Source organism: Pan paniscus, chromosome 10, assembly GCF_029289425.2.
Source record: "Pan paniscus chromosome 10, NHGRI_mPanPan1-v2.0_pri, whole genome shotgun sequence".
Classification (NCBI taxonomy): domain Eukaryota; kingdom Metazoa; phylum Chordata; class Mammalia; order Primates; family Hominidae; genus Pan; species Pan paniscus.
Genome location: NC_073259.2, coordinates 9791273 through 9819160, shown reverse-complemented (window position 1 = coordinate 9819160; position 27888 = coordinate 9791273). Strand labels below are relative to the sequence as shown.

Below are 27888 nucleotides of genomic sequence, written 5' to 3'. Positions count from 1 at the left end.
GAGTGGGAAAGGGTTGGGGGGCGGGGGCGGAGAGCATAGCATCAGCAAAAGAGAAAAAGAATAAAAAAGCGTAATCTATCGAAACAAAAAAATTTAATTTTTTTTTCTGGGAGGGGGAGGGGACCAGAATGCGTGATAAGAATAAAGAACAAAGATGAGGAAACCGGAGTGAATCAGAATAGCCCATCAGTGCTTTGGTATTCCCAGGGATCCTATAAAAGGGGGTGAACTACAGCTCCAAAACGGGGAGTCGGAGAAGTGCGCAGCAGCCGCGGCAGCTCCGCGACGCTCCCTTTGGCTACTCCTTCGCGCACTCTAACTCACTCACTCTTTTTTGGATTTCGTCATCTTTTCAAAAAATCAATAAAAATATTCTGGAGGCTCCGGGGGTCCACTTCTTGGTCTCATCCGGATCCCCAGATCCTCCTCTATCATTCCCGACAATTGGAAAAAATGTCTGGGGGGGTCCCTGCGGCCCAGGGGCCGCTATTGGGGGGGCGGGTGGGGAGAGGTGGGGAAGAGAGGGGGAGGGAGGAGAGGAGGAAGAGCGCCGCAGCCTCGGCAGCTGGAGTCGGAGCAGGGGGGGGATGGTTTCAAAAAATAATTAAAAATCGAGGAAATATCCTAGAAAAGCCCTTTTGGCGTGAAAACCCCAAAGAAGAGCCAGGCTTCCCGAAACAGAGGTTTCGGGTGCCAGAAAGGTCTGTATTCCGACCCCTGGGGCTTTGGATCCCGGGAGGAAACTTGAAGGGGTGAGCGCCGCGGCGGGAGTGTCCGGCTGCGGCCCACAAGGACAGAAACTAGGGAACGTGGTGACGAGCTAGGGGAAAGACGGGAGCAGAGAGCCCTGGAAAGAGGCACGGGGGGCTCCCACCTCTCCTTTAGGGGTGACCCGGTATCCCCCCTACACACACCCCCTCCCCCCCCTTCCTACCCCACCCAAATCTCCGCACCGAGGAAGCTGGAAAACCAAACTGTAAGTAATCTTCGTGAGGTGGGGGGTGGGGGAGAGGGCACGATTAAAAGTGGGGTGGCCGGGATAATGGGGTGCGAGGGTAAGCGGGCGACGTTTCCCAGCCTTTCCAAAGGGAGTTTGCAAAGCAACATGGCGAAACCACGGCAGGTCCAGAGCTGTGCATACGTGGGCACACGGCTCGCTGGGCAAAGACTTGGAGTGAGGGGCAAGAAGTGGTTCTTTTGGGTTCCCCTGAAACACACGTTTCTTCAATGGGACTTCCGGGGCTCCCGAATTCCCCGTTTCTCTCCTTCTCCCTCCTCCCTCCACCTCCCCGGTGAAGTGCCAGCGCGGAGTCGCGACCACATGCGGGGACCTGAGGCCAAGACGAATTTGCTCTGGCCTTTTGGGGGGGTTGCCTTTCTACTCGGGGTCCCGATTTCAGGCCCCGACTCTCTTCCTGGCCGCAGCGCAAGCAGCCGCGGCGGCTTCGCAAAAGACAGGTCGCGAGGGGGGTGGGAAGAAGAGGCAGCCACACGCAGGAACACGCGCGCGGGATGCTCCCCTACCCCCGCCCAGGACAGCCTCGCTTCTCCCAGATTTTCCTCCCCCCTCTCCCTCCCCAGTTTATCTGGAGAGGAACAGAAATAAAGCCACGCGTCTCGCCAGAAGGCGCGCGGTAAACTCCCGCACAGGAGCCGGGAGGCCGGCGCGGGGATTGCCCTCTCCCAGGTTTAGGGCTCCGGCCGGGGACCCGAGCATCCGGAGGGGTCCTGGCTCCTGGCGAGCGCCACCCCCCGACCTACCTCCAGCATCCAGGTGGCCACCATTCTGCGCATGTAGGGTTGGATGTCCTTCTGCACGCACTTGAAGTAGGAGCACTGCGGAAGGTAGCGCTCCTCGATGGTGAGCAGGTTCTGCAGGACGCGGTCGTCGCGGAGCAGGTTGCGGTCCCGCACGGCCCTGCGGACCGGGTCCACCTCGTGGCACAGCAGCTCCATGGCCAGCCCGGCGGCCCCTCTCCCTCCTGCTTTCCCCGGCCTGGAAAAGGGTTTTTCTGTTTTTGTTTTTTGGAAGGGGAGGGGAAAGCGTTCCCCTGACCTCCTTCCTTTGGCTAAATAGGGGGTTTTCGGGGGAGAGGTGAGGGCAGAGAGAGAAGGTGGAGCAGAAGAGAGGCGAGGATTGGGTGGTGGGCGAGCAGAGCCTCGGGGCTGCCTCACTCGCACCGGTCCTCCCCTTAAAACTGGTCTCGCTCTCCCCTGCTCGCTCTTCTCCGCTCTGAGGCGGTGACGCAAGCTGGCTGGGCAGTTAGCTCTCCTCCCTCTCCCCGCGCTCCCCGCTCTGGTTCCTCCTCCCCTTTCCTCCCCTCCCGGTCCTCCCCTCCTCCTTTCAATCTCTCCCTCCCTCCCTCCTTTTCCCCTCTCGTTATTAAGGAGAACAGCAGCTGGCCCGACCCAACTTCAAACGCGGTCCCCCGCCACCCCCCACCCCTCTCCCTCCATCCAGCCCTGCATGCCAGGGGCCCCGGACAGGGCAACCCACAAAAAACTACCGATTCCTATTTCTGCCCTCTAATTTCACTCATTCTGTAGGTGTAGCACGCCAAAATACGACCCTCCAACTTTGGCTTCTTCAAAACGGATCCTAATCCTCCTGCCCTTGTATTTAAGATCCAGGAATGTAGGGTAGATTATTTGAAGATGGGGTGACCTCGGACAATTTAGAAATAGGTCCCTTAAGTGAAAAATAAGGGAGGGGTGATTTTAGAAAATAGCAACCTCGCATACCCAGAGATAAAGGTCATGTCCCTGAAGTCTGTGTTCCTGATAACTTCGAAGCTGTTTCAAAAGCCCCGATTAAAGGGACCAGAACAACGTCCCTTCTGCCCCCCCTGCGGAGTGTGTGCAGAGGAAGAAGAGGGAGGGAGAGGTGGGTATTAGGAAGGAAGGGGGGTGCTTCTCTGGAGGGATAGAATGTGATCCTCGAGCAGAAACCATCGTGTTTCTGGGGGCTCTTCGGGCACCGCGTCTAGGGCCGCCGCAGGCCGGGGGCAGGGCTCCCAGCGGTTCCCCCGCGGCCAGCGGCCACGCAGGAAAAACCCGCTTCCTCGCCCCTGCATCTGCTGACAAGCCGCCCGAGGTGTCTGCGCTGAGCGTGGCCACACCGATGCAGCTTTCTAGGAAATGGCCCGGGAGGGGGAGGGGGCGAGTGAGGGATTAGGTCCGGCTCCCCCTCGCTCCCCCTGCGCAAACACCACCACCCCTTCCTTTCCCCGGAGGCATGAGGCCTCCACGCTCGGTCCTTCGCCCGCATCCTCGCCGACCCCTCCGGTTTCGCGCCTCACTCGCCAGGCTTTCTCCCTGGGAGCCGACTGCGGTGAAGTCGCCGCCAGCACGGTCGGCCCTGACACGTGCTCTAACGCATCCTTGAGTCAAGGCTGTCTTTACAGGAGATATGATCTGGTGGCGTTTCTTCACCTCCTTCCTCCTGTCACCCCCCACCCCCACCGTGCCCTTTGGTGTATTTCACTCCAGGAGGAAGGGGAGAGACCAGCGCCCTGATGTGCTGGCCAAGCTGGCACGTGCAGCGGGCATGGCGTGGCTCGAGCTCTCTGGGCACACCGAGGCCGACTGAGTACCTCCCTCACCGAGAGAGGGGGCCCGGGCAGGGGCGCGGAGAGCCAGCAAGGCGGGGTGGGGCGCGGGCTGGGTGAGCCGTACACTAGGTTCCCTGCAAGGCGGAGGAGGGGAGCGAATAAACTAGAGGTGCAAGCGATTAACTCAGGCCCCGGAGCCAGCCTCTTTAAACGAGGGTGGGGCGGAAGGGGTGGTGGGGGGGAAAGGAGGGGATATCGCTTTAAAAGGGTGAGTAAGAGTTTGGGGCGCCGTCTCCCCTCCCTCTATTTGCATAGCCAATAGCTCTGGGGCTCCTGCTACTGCGCGCTGATTGTTACCGGGCAGATTACTTTTTTTTTTTTTTTTAGTAGGACGCGTTCCCCACTACATCAAAAGGAAGCCAAGGGAGGGCGGAGGGAGAGCGGGCGCTGGGGCGGGCGAAAGCTGGGGAGAGGCCCGGCCGCCTCCGACCTTATCAATAGCAGCGGGAATGAGTATCCCATCTCCTATATGTAAAGAAAGGGGAGGGAAGGGGCGGGCGAGGAAAATGTCTAATTGCTGTGGAAGCCATTAGCTTTCAGGAAGAAAAAAAGCTCGCTGAAAAACCCAAGTTGCAAACTCAAAATGAAACAGTCCAGCGCCGCGGATGACACCCGGGCCGAATACCGTGTACACCCGCACACAGTCGGCCCCGAACAATCACCTATTGGTTTTAGTCACGTTGGGCTTCCCGACTTAAGCTTTTGAGTCACCCCGGATAAGTACATTCACTTACATTTTAAGACCCCCATAAGGGAATTACTCCAATTTCACCTAAGCCACCTTTGAGCGGATCAAAGAAAGTTGCAGCGGGGAGAGGCGAGAGAAGGAGGGAGCGCGGGAGGTACTTTTAAAGTATAAATCTAACCCGACAGGCAAGGACAGAGGCCGCCGGGACTCCCAGCCTCTGGACATCACTTGATATAGCTCTGCGAGCAAGGTCTCTTCCACCCCGACTCCGCACACCCCCCCTTCTCCGGGGAAAGGCATCCAGAGCTCTGGGTCTCCCGAAGTGGGGGCAGGGGGGGCGAGGAAGAAGCGGGTGGTCGTCCCGGGGCCCAGCCCACCCCGAGGAGAATGCCTGGGTGGCGAGTCCTCACGTCTCGGGAGTGAGCCGAGGGCCCTCTCGCCCCTTCCCTCTCCCCCTCCCCCTACTCCGTCTTGCTTTACAGAGAAATTCCAGCGGGGAGGGGGGCAGCGAATGGGAGGGGCAGAGAGGGTCGCGGCCGGATGCCCCCCCTTCCCGGCGCCCTCTGCATTCATGGAGACCCGCAAGTTCGGGCGCTTCCCGCGTGGCAGGCTCGCCTCTTGAAGTTCCCCTGTCCACTTCCCCTTCCGATTACTGACTGTTCCCGAGCGTGAAGCTCGCCATCGAATCCAATCCCCGGTGGTTTTGCAGACTCTCACACGTGGGGTGGGGCGTGAGAGGGTGCGGAGGTTGGCAGAAATGTCTCTAGGAGGCTTGGACTGGAAACTGAGTTTTCCCTTTTGGTCGCCACTCCAGCCATGTGTTAAAACCCTAATGTCTTGTTAAAATGCACTCCACCTAGCACGCGGGAAAACGCATGTTGCCTTCTAGGCAAAAGTGCACATTTTCTTTCAGTGTAGACTTCGGTTTCAAGAAAAAGCGCAAGAGCCTGTGCTCTGGCTTTGAAGTCCAAACTGATCACCGTGGCGCGGGGGTGGGGGGCGGCGAGAGGGGGTAGATTGTTGGTTCTTCCTTATCTCCTTTTCACCCTTCACGGAAAAAAAAATACATATATATATATCCCATGTAGGACTGGTGATAAACTTTAGCGAACGCCAGTTTTATTGGACTTTTATTCTTTTTCCGGCCGGCTCCCCACCCTCTACGCTAGCGTTTTGGAGTTTCGGTTGGAAAGTGTACAAAGCCTGGAGGTGGAGGGTGCAGCAGGGTGTTGGGTGTTTATAGGCACTTTTCTGCAGGAGCCTGCAGCACTAAGCACACATACTCCCAAGCTTACCTGGAGGATGCCTGCCAGCCAGGTGATTCCGCGGTCGGCTCAAGGCCCGGGAGCAGCGCGAGTTCGAGTCCCGCCTTCTCCGCGCAGGGGCGCCTAGGCCAGGTGGGGAGCGGGTAGTGACTGAGTTCAGGCTCAGAAATGGGAGCCACTGCCTTCCCCTCGGCTCCCCCAAAGAGTGGAGCTGTGTTTGTGTTTCTCCATGGAGGGATGGATGGTCAATCAAAACCGAAAACCCGACTGGCAAAATGCGAGGGGACACATAAATCCGAGGGGACACATAGGAGGCACATCAAGAGGAAGGAGGGAGTGCAGGCAAAGTAGAAAAATGCGGACAAGGAGAAGAGGGAAACGTCGGGAAGCGGAGAGCACGGGGGAGCAGGGTGGGTGGGGACGGGCAGTGCGATTGCAGGTGTTCACTCGCTTCCGGGACCCTCTGGTCGCAGCCGCGCCCGCCGGGGCGCTGGGGCGCTGGGCCGCTGCGTTCTGGAGGGGGGCAGAGTCCGCCAGGCCTGTGCATCCGCACTCCCTTCGGCGAATTTCGGCTTGGACGGGGCTGGATTACTGAGGCGGCAGATGCGACAGGCGTGAGTTAAGAAGGCGAGCGCCTGCCGTCTGTCACCCACCTAGCATCTCACTCCCCTCCCTTAGGAAAAAAAAAAAATTAAAAGACCCGAACTTCCCCCTCTTCCTGTCTGATTCAGCTTAGGACACGCCTCACGCGGCCGAAAATAGCTCTGGAAATACATTTGCTTTACAAAAGTGAATTTTCCAATAAGCTTTGGGGCGGGGGGCGTCCGGCGGTCGGCGTCGGGGGGCCCTGCCTCCCGGGAGGAGAAGGAACCGGCCGCCTCCGCCCTTCTCCCCCTCCAGGCGCCCCCGGGAGGGGGCCGCTGGGCGGCGGAATCGCGCCTCCGCTCGGGGAGCCACCACGCGGCTTTTTCGCGGAATTTTGACGTCACCCACACGTGGGGGAAGGGGCTGGGAGAGCAAGAGGAAGCGGCGGGGGAGGGGGCCGCGGCTGGGAGAGCGCGGCGGCGGCGCGGCGGGTCTGGCACCCTCGCGGTGGGCGCAGCGCCGGGCAGGGTCCGGGCCCTGGGCAGCGCGGCAGAGGAGGCCGTGCCGCGGACCCCGGAGCCAGCGCCGCGACCCGCCTCCCTCCCCGCCCCCCGCCCCTCGCCATCTTCCACCCCCAAGCAGTTTATTTTTTCTACTTTGAAATCGGGGCCGCTCTTTGCTCCGGAAAAAGCTCATTTCTTTAGGTTATGGTCCTGTTCCGCTGGGTACTGAGATCAGACTGAAATCCCGATCACTGGTCGCGACCCCCGCCACTTGACTTTCTATCCTCTCTCCACTTGAGAGTCGTGAATGTCTTTTTCGGTTCCTCGGGGAGTGAGTTCTGCATTGACTTTTACACCGGGAGTTTTTCATGCGCGACATATTCCTCCCTGCTTCCCCGCCCCATTCACCATCTCAGTATCAGCTGGGTTGGTTAATACGATGGCTATTACATGTAAGATAACCCGTGCATGCATTGTGAGCGATATCGGATGAATTTTGCTGCATTTGGAACAAATGGATCTAGAAATACCCTTTCAAAACAGTTTTACAAATCGATGTGAAAACATGTAGGGCGACTCCCTTCCCACTCGCTGGATACCCTCGTGGCATCCGTGCTCATGCAGAATCTTCTAAACTGCAAGGGCTGAAAACTGCAGCTGCAGAGTGAGCCCACGCACCTTCATTTCCCCTAAATTTGGGCAAAGTCCTTTTAATCTTTCAATCTGGGGGGTTATAGCTGAAATGTGTCATTATTTTCTAAACCCACGGTGACAGTTCTGAGTTTATGCTGAAATTTACAAGGAGCTTCAGTGGGGATGTTTGGGAGAGAAATACTGTGAACTGACTTTTACCTCTTTGAGGTAAAGGGGCTGTTGTAGGAATCAGATGCAGAAAGCTAGGGGTGTCTGAAAATGTGGATTTGAAGTGGAATTATTTGTTTCAAAAGTAGGAGAGAAGCTTTCTGTCTGAATCAGATATTAAGTGTGGAAATGTTTCTTTTTTAAGGTGACACAGTTTGGTTATGAACAGTACTTTTTCCTTCTTTTTAACACATTCCCTCTATTTTTAACTTATTATTTATTTCTTTTTCGTTTTATGATTGCTGGTCTGACCCAAGAGACTTGGTTTTGTTTCTTCTGGGGGAAAAAATGAGCTATAATTAATAAAAATGTCAGTAATTACTGTCATGATTAGCCTGAGTGAACTGTATTTAAGAGTGCTTGCTTTTTGGTGCCTGATTTGATGGACACTTGGTTTGTCTGCATAAAGGTAGAAAAAATAGGATAAATTATTAAAAGAAAAGGAAGGAGCCAAAGGAAGTGTTTAAAAAACTAAAAAAGCAAAATGTCCTTTAAATTTAGCTTCAGCTTCATTTCAGACAGTTAAGTAGTGGAAGTTAAGTTAAGCACTTTAGAGATGTAAATTCTTTGTAAAATGTCAAGACTATCCTCACCAGAATTTTTTTTTGAACAATAGTCAATTTTATTTGTTTTCTAAGCACTTTAATTTTGTCCAAATTCAAACATTCATTCCCCTTAAAAATGTCCACTTTCCCAATGTGATTAAATATTCTTTCGATTTCATGGTTTTATTCAGCTGTGTATCAGTTGCAGCCAACTGAAGCAATATAAAGTATTTCTAATAAATATTTCATATTTTAATTTTCAATCTTTAAACTTAAGAATTACTAGCATCTATTAGTACAGTTTATAACATAATTCCATAACATGCTAAATTCATATTTACCAAACTTAAAAAAACAAATTAATAAAAAAAACAGAGAAATAGTTCTCTTCTTGAGGCTTTTTTTGGTTTGTTTTCCTTGTGGCAAATTTCAGGAGGCAGATTTAAAATTTTTCTAAAATCATTTTCTTGTTGTTCTTTTGTTGGCATTAAAAGGAATGAGTTCTGAAATGTGAAACAGGTTGACTGTAAAGTTTTATAATCTTCAAAATGTATACCTCTGGAGAGATATGTTCTATTTTAGAATTGACCTGAAAATAGGTAGTTCGTATAAGTGTGCTAGACAATCCAAGCCAGTTGGATGTAGATGCCTATAAGGAATGCATTTCCTCTTTACTCAGCCTTAAATAAGGGCATCTGCTCTTACAAGAACTTGAAACAAAGTCTGCACCTATGCATGATGCAAACAACTCAAAAAGCACAAATCCAGAGCAAAGGGGGTTTATGTGGAAGGTGAAATTAGAGCAAAAAAAATCCAAATTTATTTCTGCTCTTAGCTATCTCAAATCATACTTTCGTTGTGGTCTCATCAGTTGTAAACCAAATAATTATTTCTTTGTGATGTATAGAGGTGAGTTCCTTCAAGCTTCATTGGTAATAATAGTAATTATGATGATGATAATAATAAAAATTATCTTCCTTATTCTTTCGATGAGTGTGTGTGGGGGGATGTTCACTTTATTTCTTTAAACATTGTCATCAAATTGTAAAAAAAAAAAAGTATGGATGCCAAAGTTAGGTTATTGTTCTGAGAAATAACACAAAAAACATTTAATTTTGTGCTTTTGAAAATAAAAAGTCACCAACATTTAATATACCTATTGCCTAGGGGAAGCAAAAAAAAAAGACAGGATTAAAAAGGAAAAGAAAATTTCTTTGCATAATTTCCAAAGCCTTTCCTTCATCGTGCCCACATATGTTTCCGTTTTTGAGAGCAGCCAGTCAGTCCATCGGGCAAATGCAAACCCAGGACCCAAACTCTTTCCTGGTGTCAAGGAAGATATTCTGAAGCAAATGGTTTGGGTTAGTTTACATAAGGTTTCAGATGAAATGTCTCACATCTAGCATCCCATGGCCACCAATTATTTCAGGATCGTGAACCATTATTTTAAAAAAATATTTTGAGAGAGGCGAGCCTAGATCATGGATTAGGGCTGTGCAGGCCGTTTTGTGTGGGGGTCTCACTGAAATCATTTAAACTCAGGAAATTTAGTTGTATCAAGTAGCAGCACATCATCCCCATTGTGTAGTTCCAGTAAACTAGTGACTTGCAACCTTTTCTACCCCCCTACTTTCTTCTGAATATATATTCTTCTAATGTTTCTCTTTTTAAATAAAATGGCATATTTAATTTAAAATTTCCCTAACAAAATATTGAATAAGGCTCAAATTTACTTGCTTTTGTACAAGAAAACTTCATATAATCACTCTTTGTAGTGTAATTACCAGCAATTTTATGTCATCTAGCAAATGATTTAAGTAAGTCGGTAATGGAACGCCAGTGAAATTTGCTACACTTGGGATGAAAACCATACTTAGCTCAAGAAATCAAAGTCTGACCTTCCATTTAGACACTTAAGACTTTACCAAGGCAGACTGTATGTTTCACTTAGTGGAAACCTTTCCCATTCAGGAAAGCATCATTCTCAACCATAGATTAGATGCAGTCTTGCTTGGAGCCAGGGGAATGGACTGCAGGACCTCATGCCATTTTGGCCAGTCACAGAATACGCCTTCTGTGTCTGGAAGTTTGCGACTGAAATTCTATATAGTATTCATTAAGGTTATTCATGCTGAGAGATCACATATGTGTTAAACTGATAACATCACAGGTCTGTGCAGAGATACATCAGAACATGTCAGGGGTATGATTCCAATCTGTAAGGTAGAATTTAAGTGGTTTTAATGGAAGAGTTAAATATGCTGAGATTTTTGTGCTTTGGAGAATGCCTTTGGGTTTTGCAATTTATCCATTCATTTATTTGATTAAAATTGAGTCCTTACCACATACCAAACACTATGCTAGGCATTGGGGATATCGTGGACATAGACAATGTTTTGGAAGGTAGACAGGAAGGAGAGTTGAATCACACAGTCCGCGTCCCTGGGAAGCACATTGTCTAGTGATGAAGCATGGGAAATAATACCCCGGATAAGTACATGTTCTTAAAAAATAATAAAATCATAGAACAAAAGGCATAGGAAGATATGCTATTTCATCCACCTTCCACAACATACCTTAAACCAGGGAGGTGGAAATTTATCTTTTCTTTAAAACTCAGTCTAGTCAAGTAACTGTTACTTGGATTTCATAGTGATTTTAAGAATTATGTTCCTAAATTATGTTCTTAATTTGTTTATATTCTATGGGAACGAGTTGGTTGGATGTCTGATTCACATATCACATATATGGGACTCAGTCCCTTTAAAGTAGCCAAAGATAGAGCCGTTTCCTTGGTCCATCATACTGAGAGCATTCCTTTCTTTGAGTAGCTGTATTTCCCACAGCATCTGTTTCTTGTCTGAACGAGCCCTCCCTGTATCTGACAGGGCATTGATTAGTGTTTCACTCCTTTGGCTAGGGAATTTGAGGTCACAATAGCTCATTTTCTTGTCCTGGGACACCCAGACATTAAGAGCAGAATATAGACCTCTGATTATTAGCTTGACTGTCTCCTAGAATTGATGCAGAAAATCCTGTCCTTTTTATTAGCATCATGTTGGTGAAACAGCTCTAGCCTAGAAGTCAGAATACAGCCATCCCTCAGTGTCTGTGGGGATATTGGTTCAAAGACTCCCACCCCACCACCAAAATCCAGGATGTAAAAATCCGATATAAAATGGTGTAATATTTGCATATAGCCTATACACTTCTCCCATACACTTTAAATTATCGCTAGATTACTTACAGTACCTAATATAAAGTAAATGCTTTGGAAGCGGTTATGCTGTGTTTTTATTTGTATTACTTCTCATTGTTGTATTTGTTATTTTTTTACTGTGTTTTTTTCTCTGAATATTTTTGATCCGTGGTTGGGTGTATCTGTGGATACGGAACCCATGGATAGAGAGGGCCGACTGTACCCTCTTTCTTGCTTCTACTCTGCACTAACCAGCACTGTGACCTTGGGGATAGATTATGTGTTTCCAAGATTGAGTTTCCTCAGCTACAAAATTAACTGGCTGTAGTAAATGATCGTTAAGTTCCCTTTCAGCTCAAAATCTGTAAAATTCCAGTGACTTTATTATCATCATCAAAATCGGAATCAATTTATTATATATTTTATGTTTTAAACAAGGATTCTTAAATTGTGGGTTTACGTATGCTCTCACTTCCCAGGTATCTGGGAGAATTAATCTATCAAGAGTTGGAACTTTTAACATTTAGTTCCTCATATAGATGGGCACTTGGTACATGTCAGCTGAGGAAAAATGCTGTTTTCCTTGTCCTAAGGAACAGAACTACCTAAGTTAATAGAATAGCAGTCTTCAAAAATATATAGAGCATAAGAATATATGGACTATAACACTGCTCCAGGGTGCTTAAGGAAATCCTAGCAGGTTAGTTTAACCTAAAGCTTAAACTAACCTAAAGCTTATTCTTACAACTCAAACAGAGCCCCCATCAGAGCGCATATAGACACGGTTTGGAATGGACCCTAACTTGCAGATCCTTCTTTAGGTGACAGTCCATGGACCTGGTGAGCCTCTTTAAACAAAGCTCGTTCTGAGCTACCCAGAACTCATGGAGCATCAGCTTGCTCCTTTAGTGAAAAGGGAATTAAGCAAATTTTGGGGAGTTGCAATCTTTGGACAAGACATCCCCTTTTGTTTCCTGGCAAGTCTTGATAACCAGAAACAAGCAAGGAAAGATTTCTGCTGTATCCCACTTTTCTCCCTCACTTTTCATTGCTTTGAACATGGGAGAAACATCATCTATTGAGGTTACATGCACTCCAGTAAAGTCCACTTACATGCAAATTATTTGCTTTACAGAATGATATGTTTGTAGACACGTTTCCTTTTTAAGGTGTGGCTCCTACAAAACAGAAATTCATAGTAATTAATGAATAATTATATCTGAGATGGTTTTTAAACAGTGTGCTAGATAATTTGTAAAATTTATGATATATGGCATGGAGAGAGTGCTGGATTTGGGGTTAGGAGAGATGTATTCTAGTCCTCATTCTGCCACAAGCTGTGTAACTTGGGGCAAGACTTGAACAAGATCACAGCAACTTATGATTATAAGGAAACTTCATGGGTCTCCGAGGTCATACTCCCATCTATCATGGCAGTACCTATTCAGTTAAATGATTTACTAAAGGTCACACAGCTAGTTAGGGGCCCAAACATCCTACCTCCTGGCAATTTTTACCCTTAAGTGCTGTCTCCAGCCACTGAAACGAGGCAGAACAAGCCATCTCCCTCATTTATACTGACAGCTGCTCAGATATTTGAAAGCGCCATCTCTTCATCTTCTGTCCCTTAGACTGAATTACCCTTTCTCTTTAGCTGTTCAGCTGGACATTAGACCACCAGCAGGCTGCCCTCCTCTGGATCCTGACTAGTTCACTGGTATCCATCTTAAAGTGTTGTGTCCTTCTTAATGTGTGGCTAATGAGAGAGAGCAATTTGGAGCAACTTCAGAAACCTCGGACCATCAAGGCAGTTACAGAAGAATACAATAGGGCGTGACTGCCATCTTTGCATTCTCCACCCCAGGCTCCTGGAACAAGCCTCCTCCAGTACCGCTGGGGATACTGGTCTAGAGAGGAAAGATAAAATAGTTCTCTCTTCTTCTGGAAGCTGATCTCATTAATGAAACCCCAGGTTGCACTCCATTTTCTCATCTGTAAATCAGGTGAACTAAATGAGGGATCATTTTACCTCATCTGTGTTCTGTGGCCCCAAAGAATAAAACTAGTGTCACTGATTAAACATTAGAAGACAAATTTCTGGGCCCAGCGTGGGGGCTCACACCTGCAATCCCAGCACTTTGGGAGGCCGAGGTGAACAAATCACTTGAGGTCAGGAGTTTGAGACTAGCCTGGCCAACATGGTGAAACCCCGTCTCTACTAAAAAAAAACAAAAATTAGCTGGGCGTGGCGGCACAGCCTGTAGTCCCAGCTGCGTGGGAGGCTGAGGCAGGAGAATCACTTGAACTGGGAGGTGAAGGTTGCAGTGAGCTGAGAACACGCCACTGCACTCCAGCCTGGGCAACAGAGCGAGACTGCGTCTCAAAAGAAAAGACAGATTTCTGTTTGTACAATGAGCTTCCTCTGCAAGTCATCCCTACACAGTGGGGTTGACTTCAGGAATCAGGTAAATTGCCTATGGCAACTCATTAGGATGTTATGAGGGGACCGAATAGTCATTTATTTGCTCTTAGCCTTGGTTTCCTCATCTGTAAAACTGGAATAATAATACCTACCAAGCAGGGTGATTGTAATGAGTAAATGTTTATAGTGTGTTTAATACAGTGCCCTGGCATAGTAAGCACTGAAACAAAGCTAAGTGGGTTTTTTAAACTTTAACAGTAATTAAAGTCTATTGTGTTGTGTTCTTTCAGAACCAATTTACCTCTAGGAGTGTGTGGAATTATTAATGTATGTCATATACTGTGTGAAGCTATGGGAATTTCTGTACCAGATCTCAGCTCTGGGGGGTTTTTACTTCTTCACTTCACCATGGATCAGTCACTCAATGACTGTGGCCAACATGCTGTAATCTCAAACCAGTCTATTCTGAACTCCAGATTACTACATCCTCACTGACATGTACTAAGAGGTAACCTTCCAACTTGAGTAGAAGGCACAGGAAAAACTCATCCACAGAATCCCAGAAGTGCAAAGAACCTTAGGCATCCAATCCAATGTTTCCCAAAATGAGGAAGGATATATTAGTTCATTTTTGCACTGCTATAAAGACATATCCGAGACTAGGTAATTTATAAAGAAAAGAGGTTTAATTGACTCAGTTCCATGTGGCTGAGGGGGCCTCAGGAAACTTAGAATCATGGTGGAAGGCAAACAGGAATCAAGGACCTTCTTCCCATGGCAGCAGGAGAGAGAAGTGCAAGCAAGGGAAATGCCAGACACTTATAAAACCATCAGATCTCACGAGAACTTACTCACTATCATGAGAACAGCATTGAGGAAACTGCCTCCATGATCCAATCACCTCCCACTGGGTCCCTCCCTTGACACGTAGGGATTATGGGTATTAGAATTCAAGATAAGATTTGAGTGGAGACACCGCCAAATCATATCAGAGGAGGTATATGGAGGAGCATGCATTTTGCATTTTAGTAATTTGAGGTTTATTCTAATGAGTATTAGGAAAAAAGTAACATTTAAACTCATAATTTCACAGATATTATGATGGTATTTAACTTTATAAAGGGAATTGATTTTTAAAAAATTAATTTGAATAAGTGATACATAGATACAGGGTTTTTAAATCAGGAAGGTTGTATGCAAATAACTAAGATTTAGGAAACATTGCTTCCTTAAAAAACTCCAGATCAGAGAGGGACAGCAGCTCACATGCACCCAGGATCACACAGCCTTTTAGTGACAGAGCTGGGACTAAATTAGTGTGCCTCACTACTAAAACTACGGAAGTTAAGACTTTGCAGGGATTCTTCTCATTTAAACAGTATTGTTACAATTTTTTCATTCTTTCTGTTTTTTTCTGACAATATTTCATTCACTTATTGTTTCACAAATGAATTCTGCCCTATGAATGACATTACATACTTCTTATTGCTTACTTTTGCTTTAATGATGCTCCCTACTTTGGGTTTTTGGATCGGGTACCTTGCTTTTCACCAGACCTGTGACTTTTGCGTCCCTAGGTGGGTTTGCATCTGTTTTCTCACCTTCTCAAATTTCTCTGCCTTTTCAAAGTCACTTTTGAACTTATCTTTCAACTACCTGAGGTGGTGATACCAGTTGGTGCTACCAAGAGGCTGACTAGAAAAAGGAAAAAGAAGAACAGGTGAATGTGCTGTCCATCAGGGACTTTGAAAAGCTCTAACATATTCTTGACAATCTAGAAAATCACATGTGTGTCTATGGCTCTGTGCATGCCCAAGAAAGACCTGAGAAGGTGCTACTCTTTCACCAAACCAGCTGACCTGGAGGCTCTGTGCAGGTAGAAAGTGACAGTGGACAGAACTTTAAGCTTCCCACCAGATTGTTGAAGGCATGCTCCAACAGATACAGAGTCCCCCAGCAAAGGCTGGGAAATGTATTGGTTTAAAGCATTTAAGGAAATCTCTGTCTAATCATTAGCTGACCAGGAAGCAAATCAAACAGAGAATTTAGTGGTTGCACACGACCAAATATACAGACTTTATAGAATTAGTCCAGGAAAATCACTAAGTAAACAACAACAATAAATTCAGCAGGATGTTGGGGGATTCTGATTTCCAGAGTTGCTACCTTGTATTATTTTAAATGTTTGGTTTTCAATAAAAAATCATGAGGCACACAAAGAAACAGGAAAATATGGCCTATGCATAGGGGAAAAAAGCAATTAATTGAAACTGTACCCGAGGCAGCCCAAATGTTGCACTTACTAGACAAAGACTTTAGCTATGATAAAGATAAATATGTTCAAGGCACTAAATGAAACAATCTCTAAAGAATTAAAGTATAAGAAATAGAGAATGTCAGTAAAGAGGAAGAAATTCTTTAAAAGAACCAAATAGAAATTCTGAAATCAAATAGTAAAATAACTAAAATAAAAAATTCACAGCCTGGTGCGATGGCTCACGCCTGTAATCCCAGCACTTTGGGAGGAAGAGGCAGGTGATCACGAGGTCAGGAGATCGAGACCATCCTGGCTAACACGGTGAAAACACGTCTTTACTAAAAATACAGAAAATTAGCTGGGCATGGCGGCATGCACTTGTAGTCCCAGATACTTGGGAGGCTGGGGCAGGAGAATGGCATGAACCTAGGAGATGGAGGTTGCAGTGAGCCGAGATTGCACCACTGTACTCCAGCCTGGGCTACAGAGTGAGACTCTGTCTCAAAAAAAAAAAAAAAAAAAAAAAAAAAAAAGAAAAGAAAAGAAAAGAAAAAAAAATCACTAGGCAGGGGCTCAATAGCAGATTTGAACTAGCAGAAGAAAGAATCACCTAACTTGAAGCTGTGTTAATTGAGATCATCCAGTCTGAGAAACAGAGAAAAAAGAATAATGAAGAAAAATGAACAGAGTCTTAGAGACCTGTGGGGCACCATCAAGCCTACCAACATACACATAATTGGAGTGTCAGAAGGAGGAGAGAAAGAAAGTGCAGAAAGAATATTTAAAGAAATGATGGCTGAAAAATCCCAAATTTATTTAAAACATTACACATACAAGAAGCTCATCAAACTCTAAGTAGATTAAACTCAAAGGGAGTCACACCTAGACACAACATAGTCAAACTTTCAAAAGAGAGAGAAACTTGAAAACAGCAAGACAAAAAGCAACTCATCACATACAAGGAATCTTCAATGAGTTAAACAGTTGACTTCTCATCAGAAACCATGGAAGCCAGAAGGTAGTGGGCTATCATGTTCAAAGCACTGAAAGAAAAACACAGTCAACCAATAATTCTATATCTGGCAAAATTATTCTTCAAAAATGAAGGCACAATTAAGACATTTCCAGATTTTTTTAAAAAACAACAGAGATTTCATTGCTGGTAGAACCTTCCTACAAGAAATACTAAAGGGTGTTCTTATGGCTTAAATGAAAGGATGCTAGACAGTGACTCAAATCCATATAAATACATAAAAAGCACTGCTAAATGCAACAACACAGGTAAATATATAAGACAATATGAATGTAAGTTTTCTTTTTTTTGTAATTGTTTTTCTCTATCTGATTAAAAGACAACTAACTACATAAAGCAATAATTTTAAATGTGTTGATGGACTTATATAAAGGTGTAATTTTATGACAATAATAACACAGGAGAGGGGAGGGAGCTAAGCTTGGAGTCAAGTTTTTATATAGGGCTGAAATTAAGTTGGTGTTAATCCAAACTAGATTGTTTAAAATTTAAGTGTTAATTGTCATCCCCAGAGCACCCAGTAAGAAAATAATTTTGAAAATATAGGAAATGAAAAAGAATCTACATGTCACACTAGATAATAGACATTTAACACAAAAGAAGACAGTAACAGAGGAACAGAACAACAAAAAAGACATAATGTATATAGAAAACAAACAGCAGAATGGCAAACATAAATTCTACCTGATAGATACTTACGTTAAATGTAAATGGACTAAACACTCTAATCAAAAGGGAGAAAATAGATAAAAGAAAATATGATCCAACTATATGCTGTCTGTAAGAGACATACTTAATTAAAAAGCAAATAAGTTTAAAGATGGAAAAAATACATACTATGAAAATAATAACCAAAAGATAGCTGGAGTTGCCACGCAAATACTGGACAAAATAGACTTTAAGACACAAATTGTTACTAGAGATAAAAAGAATGTTTTATAATGATAAAAGGGTCAGTCCATCTGAAGACCTAACAATTATGAACATATATGCACCTAATAGCAGAGCTCCAAAATACATGGAAAAAAATCTGTTTTGTATTGGACAGAAACTTGCCTCTGTGTTGCTTTTACTCCTGGATCTTATTTCTGTTATCTGGACCCTCACACAACATATACCTGACACATATATGACTACAAGGTTTTTCAGATATTTGAAGCCAACTCTCATGCCTTTTCTTACTTTCAATTTTTTATGTGACCTTGTCCCTATACATTTTTTTCCTAGAATGTATTTATATCTTTTATAAAGAAGGCTACTGCAGTGTTAAGAGAGGAACCTACTTTCATAGAATTTCAGAGTTGGAAGGAAACCAAGATGATCTTATTCAAATCTCTACTTTTATAGATGAGTAAACTGGGGCCTGAGCTGGTTAAGTCATTGAGCCAGTTAATGGTAGACCAAGATTCATAATCTTGGTTTTCAAACTACTTGTTCAGTGTTTATTCCAACCTTTTCCTTCTTTGATAGTTTTTCCTACTTTAGGTTGCTATTTCTTCTCCCTTCTTTCAGTGGTATCTGGTATCTTTCATCAGAGAAAAAAGCTCAGAGTGATGAAGAAACTGCACTAGACATTAAAAGACATGGATTCTTATCTTTTTTCATCACTAATCAACTTTCGAGGCCTTGGATAAGTCCCTTATGAAAATAATAACTATTATTATTCACCAATAATATTTTACACTATTGAGTACCTACTGTTTATGAGGCACTGTGCCAGGCACTTTGCCTATATGCCTCTTCATATAAGTGTTCAAAATGTGTCTCCTTTCTTATCTATACAATAAGCATGTTGTCTGTTGTCCTATCCAGCTCCGGAATTGGATGATTGTAAAAAGCTATCTTTATTAGTATAGTCTTATAATGCCTGAGGCTTCATCTTTATCTTCCTCTTTCTTGTTTCCTGGGCTGGCAGGAAATTGTAAGGAAGATTAGAATACTTTCTCTAGATCTGTCACTATAGCGAATCCTTTGTATGTGTACCCTTCCAAGGGACTTTCCATTTTCCCATAGGACTTGGCTTGACTTTTACTGGTCCTGTTCAGGGTTTCCAGGATCATATTCTCAGCCTACTTCTCACTTTAGATTTTCCCGTGGGCCTTTGATTCACTCTCATGGCTTCTTATTTCACCTATGAGCTCAGAGAAGTGAATAATTTGATGAAGTTCACTCAGCTATTAGCAGCAAACTTGACAGTCTGTCTGATCCCACTGTGTTTGTTATTTCTGCTACATGATTCCCATCTCTGAAAGTTCACTTGATCTTACTTTCCCACCCTTGCTTAAGACCTAGCTCAAGCCCTAACCTGTCATCATCACACCAGGCCAAGTGCTCCTCCCTCCCAATTTACCCAGAGAGTGATGTTTGCACTGCACATCAGACATCACCTTGGGACTTGCCCCTTGGCAGACTTTGTGGTCTAGTGGTTATGAATGTGGGGTCTGGAGACAGAGGGCCAAAGTATGAATCCTGGCTCTACCACTTATTGGCTGTGCAACCACAGAAAAGTTACTTAACCTCTCTGGGCCTCAGTTTATTCAACTATAATCAGGAACTGCTAGTAGCACTTACTTCATAGGGTTGTTACGAGGATAAATGTGATAATCCATGTAAAGGCAAGTAGCACAATGCCTGACACATGAAAGAAGCACACATTAAATTGACTCCTTCACCAGATCTTGGGGTAATCCCTGATTGGCCCAGGATGATCAGCATAATCCCATCCATCTTGCAGAGTGATTGAGTCAGAGTTGGGTACATGCACTTGACTAGTTTAGAGTGGCTTGCAGGATGCAGATGACGTGGCCTCAGGTATGAAGCTTGGAATTGGAATTGCCAAGGTTTTTTTTTTTTTTTTTTTTTAACTAGAGGGAAGTCAACTTGAGGACAAAGCTGACACATGTAGTAAGAAAGAACTGAGAAGAGCAAAGGAACTAGAACCAGAGGCTTGATCAGCTATCTCCTGAAGTCCCATTGACCTTTGGAATTTTCGTTGCTTGAGCCAATTAAAAATTTGGGGAGCCAAGCACGGTTGTGCATGCGTATAGTTGCCTGTAGTCCCAGCTACTGAAGAGGCTGAGGTGGGAGGATCACTTGAGCTCAGGAGTTTGAGTCCAGCCTGAGCAACATAGTGAGATCTTGTCTCTAAAAAAATAAATAAAAATGCATACTTTTTTTTTTTTTTTTTTTTTTGAGACGGAGTCTCGCTCTGTCGCCCAGGCTGGAGTGCAGTGGCGTGATCTCGGCTCACTGCAAGCTCCGCCTCCCGGGTTCACGCCATTCTCCTGCCTCAGCCTCCCAAGTAGCTGGGACTACAGGCGCCCGCCACGACGCCCGGCTAATTTTTTGTATTTTTTAGTAGAGACGGGGTTTCACCATGTTAGCAGGATGGTCTTGATTTCCTGACCTTGTGATCTGCCCGCCTCGGCCTCCCAAAGTGCTGGGATCATAGGCGTGAGCCACCGTGCCCAGCCAAAAAAAATGCATACTTTTAAGTCAGGTGGGGTGGCACGCACCTGTAGTCCCAACTACTCAGGAGGCTGAGGCAGAAGGATTGCTTAAGGCCAGGAGTTTGAAGATATAGTGCACTATGATCATACCTATGAGTAGCCACTGCACTCCAGCCTAGGCAACATACGAAACCCTGTTTCAAAAAATAAATTGGTACTTAAGCTAATTTGTTAGTTTTTTAAATCATCTGTAACTGAAAATATCCTCGATATCCTCATTGATACTGTATATTATTATTACTATCATCTTCCCATGTATATCAAACCTTTGTCATTAGATCATAATGTCCTTTGGAATAAAAATGAACTAAAATGAACTTACTGAGCAGTATGCTGCCATTCCACCTAGTACAGATCTGGCATATAGCAGGTTCTTGTCCATTCACACTTCATATTGGATACTAATTTCACCCTGGTATCTATGGAGTTTCAGCATTTTTTTTTTTTTTTTTTTTTTTTTTTTTTTGAGATGGAGGAGTCTCGCTCTGTCGCCCAGGCTAGGTTGCAATGGTGCAATCTTGGCTCATTGCAACCTCCACCTCCTGGGTTCAAGTGTTCTCCTGCCTCAGCCTCCCAAGTACCTGAGACTACAGGCATGCACCACCACGCCAGCTAATTTTTGTATTTTTAGTAGAGACTGGGGTTTCACCATGTTGGCCAGGCTGGTCTCAAAGTTCTCACTTCGGGTGATCCGCCCACCTCAGCCTCCCAAAGTGCTGGGATTACAGCGGTGAATCACCATGCCCGGCCCAGACTTTGAGCATCTTTAAGGCAGAAAGAGGAGGTGGCCAGAGTCCCAGGTAGGATGATGGCCTGCTGCTGCTTTGTCTTTTTACTGTCCTATAATGAGCGGAAAGTAAAATAGTTAATAGACTAGTTCATCCTTATTGAGCACCAGGGATTGTACACACCGGATCATCATTCTTCCTATCAGTTACCTGTGGGTATATTATTAATGCCCTGCGTTGCAGATTGGAAATTTATGCTCAACAATGATATTTAACTTATGTAGATCACACAGCCTCTACATAGCATAATTTAGGATCCTGTGCTCAAATTACTGTATCCATAACTTTTTGTCATCCCACTTTAAAGAAAATGAAATTAGAAGTCTTAGACAATGCATTCTGAGTATGGCTTACATACTCAGTAAAATGGTATACAGCTCTAATCAACAGACCCAGACTCAAAAAGCTTTGGACTGCTACCAAGAGATTGGTAAATAAATGTACATTAACTTTAAATAAAATGTGTATGGTATGTATGATTCATTTTTTATGATTTCTCACTTTCCCAACATTTTCAGATAACTCATCGTTTCCTCAATCACATCAGAGAGATCTTGATGGTTTTCTTTTTGGAACTTAACAGTTTAAAAACCTAAATAGGATCATGCCAAACATATTGTTCTGTGACTTGATTTTTTTCAGTGAATAATCATCTCTTGGAGTCTTGCCATGCCAGTACATATACATCTACTTCATTCATTGTAAGTGCAGAATGCTTTTCAATAACAAGGATATGCCAGAATTTTACGACTTCCCATAATTAATGGCATTTGGGGGCCCTCCTTCACCAGTTGTTTGCTTGTATACATAATGTGCCATCAGCATCGTCGCACTTGCTTCTTTATGCATTCAAGTGCCAGTGGAAGGAGAAAGAGCTTGAAGTCCTGATTCTATCAATTAAGTGGTCCAAGAAAGAGAATGAGCATCTTGAGGTCTCCATCTTCAACAGCCTTACAGTCTGGAGGGAAGCAGACACACACACAGCTTTTACTTAGGGAGATGGGGGTCAACTGAAGGTTGAGGGAGTGCAAAAAGAGGGAGACTGAGGGGTTCAGTCGAGGGGATGGCTGAGAAGGCTGCCTGGAGGAGGTGTGCCTGAGTCCTGGGTTCAAGGGTTAAAAGGCTCTGATGCTTGGTCTGCTAATCTTTCTTATCGTATCGTTGCCTGGCAGTATGCCTGTTATTTGAGTGGACTCTTCTTGGACCATTTGCTTGGATGAACAGTGGGCAGAAGTGGAAAGGAAGGGTGCTCTGGACAAAGGTGACAAAGCCCAGGAACAAAAGTCGGAAGGTGCACAGTGTGCCCAGAGGGCCAGGAATTGGGTGGAGTGACTGGCTCCTTGGTCACTTGCAAGTAGCATGAGAATAGAGAGGGCTGGGAGATGCACTAAAAAGCACCAGGACAAATTTAGGTTTGCACAGAAAAGGACGTTTCGTCAGGGTACGTGAGGAAAGTTGAGTAGAGAATTTAGGAGTGGAGCAGACGACTCTGGTTGGGATGATGAGAACGGAGAGACAGATCCATGTTCTTTCCAGGTGCCCCAGCAGCTCCAGGTCTTGCTGAACCTGTTACTATGGCAGCGTCTATGCTTCACTTTTGAGGATTGCTTCTGCTTTGAAATAGCCGTGTGGAAGAAAAACTACAAAGTTTTGAGGGGGAAAAAACCCACCTAACTTTAGCTGCCATTGTGTCTTCATCTGTAAAAATCTTCTTCATGTCTCATGGATTTCAACATGCAGTTTATCTTGGTTTGTTCCATAAAACATCAGATGCAACTTTAATGGCCTAACCCCAAAAAGATAACTTGGCAGCCATCAAGCATTCAGCAGCGTTCCAAATGCCCTCTTGCTGGAGCCAGCCTTCTACGGGGCCATGTGGATGTCAGGCACACACAATTTGAGTCACGCTGACATAGCTGGGATGCCTGGATTGCACTGGAATCTGGGGGGTACCAATCACAGGCCAGAGAGAAGCCATTGGCTGGAAGGAACAATGCCAGCGTGTTCACCGTCTCTGCAGAAGGAGGGGGTGTTGATGGTGAGGGGAATGACAGTTGCAGCCAAAGGAGCAAAATGACCCCAAAGCAGGGTGGGCACATGTCATTGATGCTGGGCAGAAGCACTCCAGGGGCTCAGGTCATGACCACACCCCTTTTCTCCTGCCCCACAACCAGAAAAATTAAGAAGGTACAAGATTTTCCCTAAAACTTAATGTACAGAATGCCCTGCTGTCTTCAGGTTTTTGGGAAATCCAGGGTTGACAACAACAGCCCAAATATATGAAGCGCTTACCTCTACCAGGCACTGTCTGTATCTTACAAATAATTCATTTAATTCTCACAACTCCTTAATGAGGTAAGTTTTACAATTTCCATTTTATGATGAGGGAAACTGAGGCTTAGAAAGATTAAGAAACTTGCCCAAATCCTGCAGCCAGAAATGGGCAGAATCAAGACATGAACCACAGTCTCTCAAAAGCCAAAGCCTGGGCACTCACTACTACCCTCAACAGCCCGGTGGCTGGTTCATGCCATCTCTGCCACCCTCACACAGCCACCTCTTGGATGGTAGAACCCTGTGTGTTGAACAAGTAGAGAAACATTCTACAAGGATTCTTTTTCCTCCCCTGTTTTCCTGGGGGCTGAGTAGACATGTTTAAACATGCTGTTCATCCGACACTTGTTTACTTCAGTGGCTGTGATGTGCAAGACCCCAGACCAGGAACAGTAAGAGGGCATGAGGATAACCCAGCGTGGAGACCACTCTGGAGGAGGCTGCAGACTGGAGGCGCTGTTGTAGCCAGCTGCATTTTGGAGGCTGGGTTGCATGTCTTAGATCTCTAATGAGTTTGGTCATTATTTTTTCAGCCAGGGTTTTCTTCCTCCCTCCCTGTCTTCCTTCCTTTTCTCCTTCCTTCCTTCCTTCCTTCCCTCCTTCCTTCCTTCCTTCCTTCTTTCCTCCCTCCCTCCCTTCCTTCTTCCTTTCTCTCTTTCCTTCTATCTTTTATTTTCTCTCTTTCTCTGTCTCTCTCTCTCTTTCTCTCTTTCTTCCTCCCTCCCTCCCTTTCTCTCCTTCTTTCTTTCTCCCTCCCTCCTCTCCTCCCTCTCTTGGTCTCTCTCTCTCTCCCTTCCTTCCTTTGTTCTTTCAAGATTTTTCTTTCTTTCTTTCTTTTAAAGGTGTAAGCCTTTTTCTGGTTCACTACATGCCAAGGACTGCGCTAAATCATTCACATAAAACCACCAGCGTGCATCACCTCATTTGGTCCTCCCACAGTCTAACGGGTAGGTACTGTCATTATCCTCATTTTAAGAAAATGAAGAAACTGAAGCTCAGAGAGGTGAATTGATGTCTCCACCGTCTGCCTGATTCAGTACCCTGCACCCTTAACCACTATAAAAGAACAACATGCCAATAGTTCCCTAATGCTGTAAAAGGCACTGTTTTAAACGCATCCTTTATATCAACTCACTCACTCCTCCAAACAGGCGCAATAGAAATTACTATCATCCTTGTTTAATACATTGGGAAACCGAAGCACAGAAAAGTCATGTTATTTTCCCCAGGTCACCCAGCTAGTAAGTGACAGAGCTGGGCTTCTGTTTCACCGAGAAAGACATTCCTCAGTTTTTGTTCTGTTTTGTTTTTCACTTGAAATCCCCCGCGATGGCCCAGAGTGGAATGCCAGGGTCCTGAGAATAAAGTCTCTGAGCTGAACTGGGAAGGGGTGCCAGTGGCAGCTGTGTCCCCTACAGCTCTGGAAGGTGGAGGCGGTGGAGACAGCAACTACACAGCAGCCACAAGCCTGGGTCCCTGCCAGGGGAGACCTCAAAGTCCCCTCGAGGGTTGGCTTCTCTGTGCTGGGCCGTGCACAAAGGCGAGTCGTGGCTTCCAGGAGGCCAGCAGAACATGGTCCTCGGGAGAGGAGAAAGCCCGAGGGAAGGGCTGATGGGACCTCAGCCCTCAGCTCTGAGAAGGGCTGCTCTTTAGGAGAGGGGATGTAGGTAAGAGCTCCGCCAAGAGCCAGGCAAGCAAAAGTAGGTTTCTGTTTGAGCAGCAGCAGGGGAATTTCAGGGAGAGAGAGGAATCTGTTCCCAACAGTGCATAATGTTCAACCCTGGAAGAGGTGACCATCAAGGGGGCCTCTAGAAAGAGGAGACGGGCTGCCCTTAGGCTGGCCTCTTTATTATCTCTGCCCCTAACCTTTGGGAATCCTGTCCATCTTTGAGTCCCTGGCGCCAGTGACTCCACTCTGCAAATCTCTTCCTGACCAGCTATCCCCCACACCCGTAAGACTCCAAGTTCTTTTTGGGGGACAGAAAGCCCAAGTGTGCTGAGGTCCAGGCTGCTCCACATTCATCCCTGGGTGGGCTGTGGCTCAAACCAGTCATTTGGGTGATAGAAGTCTCAGACACTCTGGAAGCTAGCCCAATTGGTCCTGGTGCCCCCAAGAACACTCACACCCTATTCTCCTGCAGCAAATATACCCTCTCTACTATTCGTTTGGCCTTGGCTATGAGGTATCATGTGACCTCACTGGTGTGGCATCTCCTGGTGTTAGCGGCTTCTTGCATGAGTACATTTCTCAGATGATCAGACAACATTTATTGAACACTTACCATGTGCCACCTACCGCTGTAACTGCTTTATGGGGTTATCCATTTAATTCTCCCAAGAACCCCATGAGTTGATGTTGTTTTTATCACCATATTACAGAGAAGGAAACGGGGGCCTAAGTGCTCAGTGGCTACAGGATGAGCTGGGACTCAAACACAATATTGGAACCCCAGCCATCAAAATCTGTGATTTGTCCCTGGTTTGTGTCTCAACAAAAAGAAGTCAGAGTCTTTCTTACTCCCTTATATCTCCCGTAGCTCCCAGTGACTGTCTGTATACAGCAGTTGTTCAAAAGATGTGGGCTTTTACTGACTGTTCAAAGACATTTCTAGGTTGGTTTTTTAATGATCAGTGAGACAGGGTGCCCTTAACAGGACAAAATAGTGTTGAATCCTTGGTAGACAAAATCAGGTGCTTTTTGGAAGAAATGAGAGAGAGATTTGCAGGCCATGTATTAGAAAACTTTGTTCCAAGTCTTTTTTTTTTTTTTTTTTTTTTTTTTTGAGACAGAGTCTCACCCTGTTGCCCAGGCTGGAGTGCAGCAGCATGATCTCGGCTCACAGTAACCTCTGCCTCTGGGGTTCAAGCAATTCTCCTGCCTCAGCTTCCTGAGTAGCTGGGATTACAGGCGTGCACCACAACGCCTGCCTAATTTTTGTATTTTTGTACAGACGGGGTTTCACCATGTTGGCCAGGCTGGTCTGGAACTCCTGACCCCAAGTGATCTGCCCGCCTCAGCCTCCCAAAGTGCTGGGATTACAGGTGTGATCCACCATGCCCAGCCATGTTCCGAGTCCTTAAGGTAACAAGGAGAAATGTGAGAAGCCCATTTGGGAATGAAGGATGCAGGAAAGCCCCGTAACTGAGGCAGCCAATCAGAAGCTTTTATTAATGGCCCTCTTTCTTTTGTCCCCCACTTCCAGAAGAATCTACCATAAAACCAACAGACTCCTCCTGATCTCTACCTGTGCTGTCTGCCTCTCTAGTTCCGGACACTGAGAGCTGGTGCCCTGTGACCACCTCAAGCTGGAACCCTGCAAGATCACCAAGAAGACTGCATGCCTCGCTCTAGCCTTCCGAAGGGAAAGTAGACTCCTGTTTTTGAGAGAAATTACCTGATTTCAAGAGAAACATAAAGGACTTTTTTTTTCCTTAACATTCCACTCGTAAAAATGAAGTTTGGAAGAACTTCTGCAAACTCTGAGTGTTTTGGTCAATTGACCTTTTACTGTACTAAGCAAATCTGAAGCCACAAATACATTGGGGAGGAAGGTATACCCTTCACAAAAGATTCGTCACTTAGCCAGATACTCTGTTGCCATGCTTCTTTAAATAAAGCACATTTCTGGTATATTTTATTTATTTATTTTTATTTTTTAGAGTTGGGGTCTTGCTCTGTTGCTCAGGCTAGAATGCAGTGATATGATCAGAGCTTATTACAGCCTTGAACTCCTGGGCTCAAGTAATCTGCCTGCCTCAGCCTCACAATTCATTGGGATTACAAGCATGAGCCACCGTGCCTGGCTCTTTTCCTGGTATATTTTAAATTGTTTCATTTCCTTGAAAGTGAGATTTATCTATTACATTCAGAAAATCTGGCAGGATATACCTGATTGCTTGAGATCCCTAAAAATCGTATTACATTAACATTGAAAGGGGCATTTGAGTCTCACATTCTCACTTGAAAGATGAAGAAACTGTGGCTTGGAGAGGTGAAGTGACTTGTCTTCATCACACAGTCTTGTGCGTAGCAGGCTGCCCAGTGTCCAGCTTTTTCCCGTTACTGTGCATCTTCCTTGCATCCAAAGTATACAGGGAAGCTGACCCTCCCAGTCAGGCCTCTCCACCTGGTCCTCAGCTGCCGTCACAGATGTTTAATCATTGATCCCTCTTTTGGATTTCATTGTTATTGCGTTTTCCTTTTATTATGGAAACGTTTCAAACATAAAAGTAGATCATATAAATAACTGCCACGCCCCCTCACCCAGCCTCTGCAATTATTAGCACG

General features: G+C 45.5%; 1 protein-coding gene and 1 long non-coding RNA gene across 3 annotated transcripts in view; one reads left to right on the top strand and one right to left on the bottom strand.

Annotated features, from left to right (window-relative positions):
* The window catches only part of CCND2 (cyclin D2), a 31664-nt gene extending 29385 nt beyond the window's left edge, over window positions 1–2279 (bottom strand). The window contains exon 1 of the mRNA XM_003820341.6: window positions 1762–2279. Within this exon, the coding sequence (XP_003820389.1) occupies window positions 1762–1956 (195 nt within the window). The 5' untranslated portion in view covers window positions 1957–2279. The remainder of the gene's footprint in view (window positions 1–1761) is intronic.
* On the top strand, window positions 3–27238 carry LOC129393470 (uncharacterized). Of its 2 annotated transcripts, none has more exons than XR_008620336.1 (3): window positions 3–701; window positions 24443–24547; window positions 26804–27238. It is a non-coding gene; the product is annotated as an uncharacterized LOC129393470 (long non-coding RNA). The 2 variants fall into 2 exon arrangements; XR_008620337.2 differs by lacking the exon at window positions 3–701 and adding an exon at window positions 720–976.
* Window positions 27239–27888: the final 650 nt, after the last annotated feature.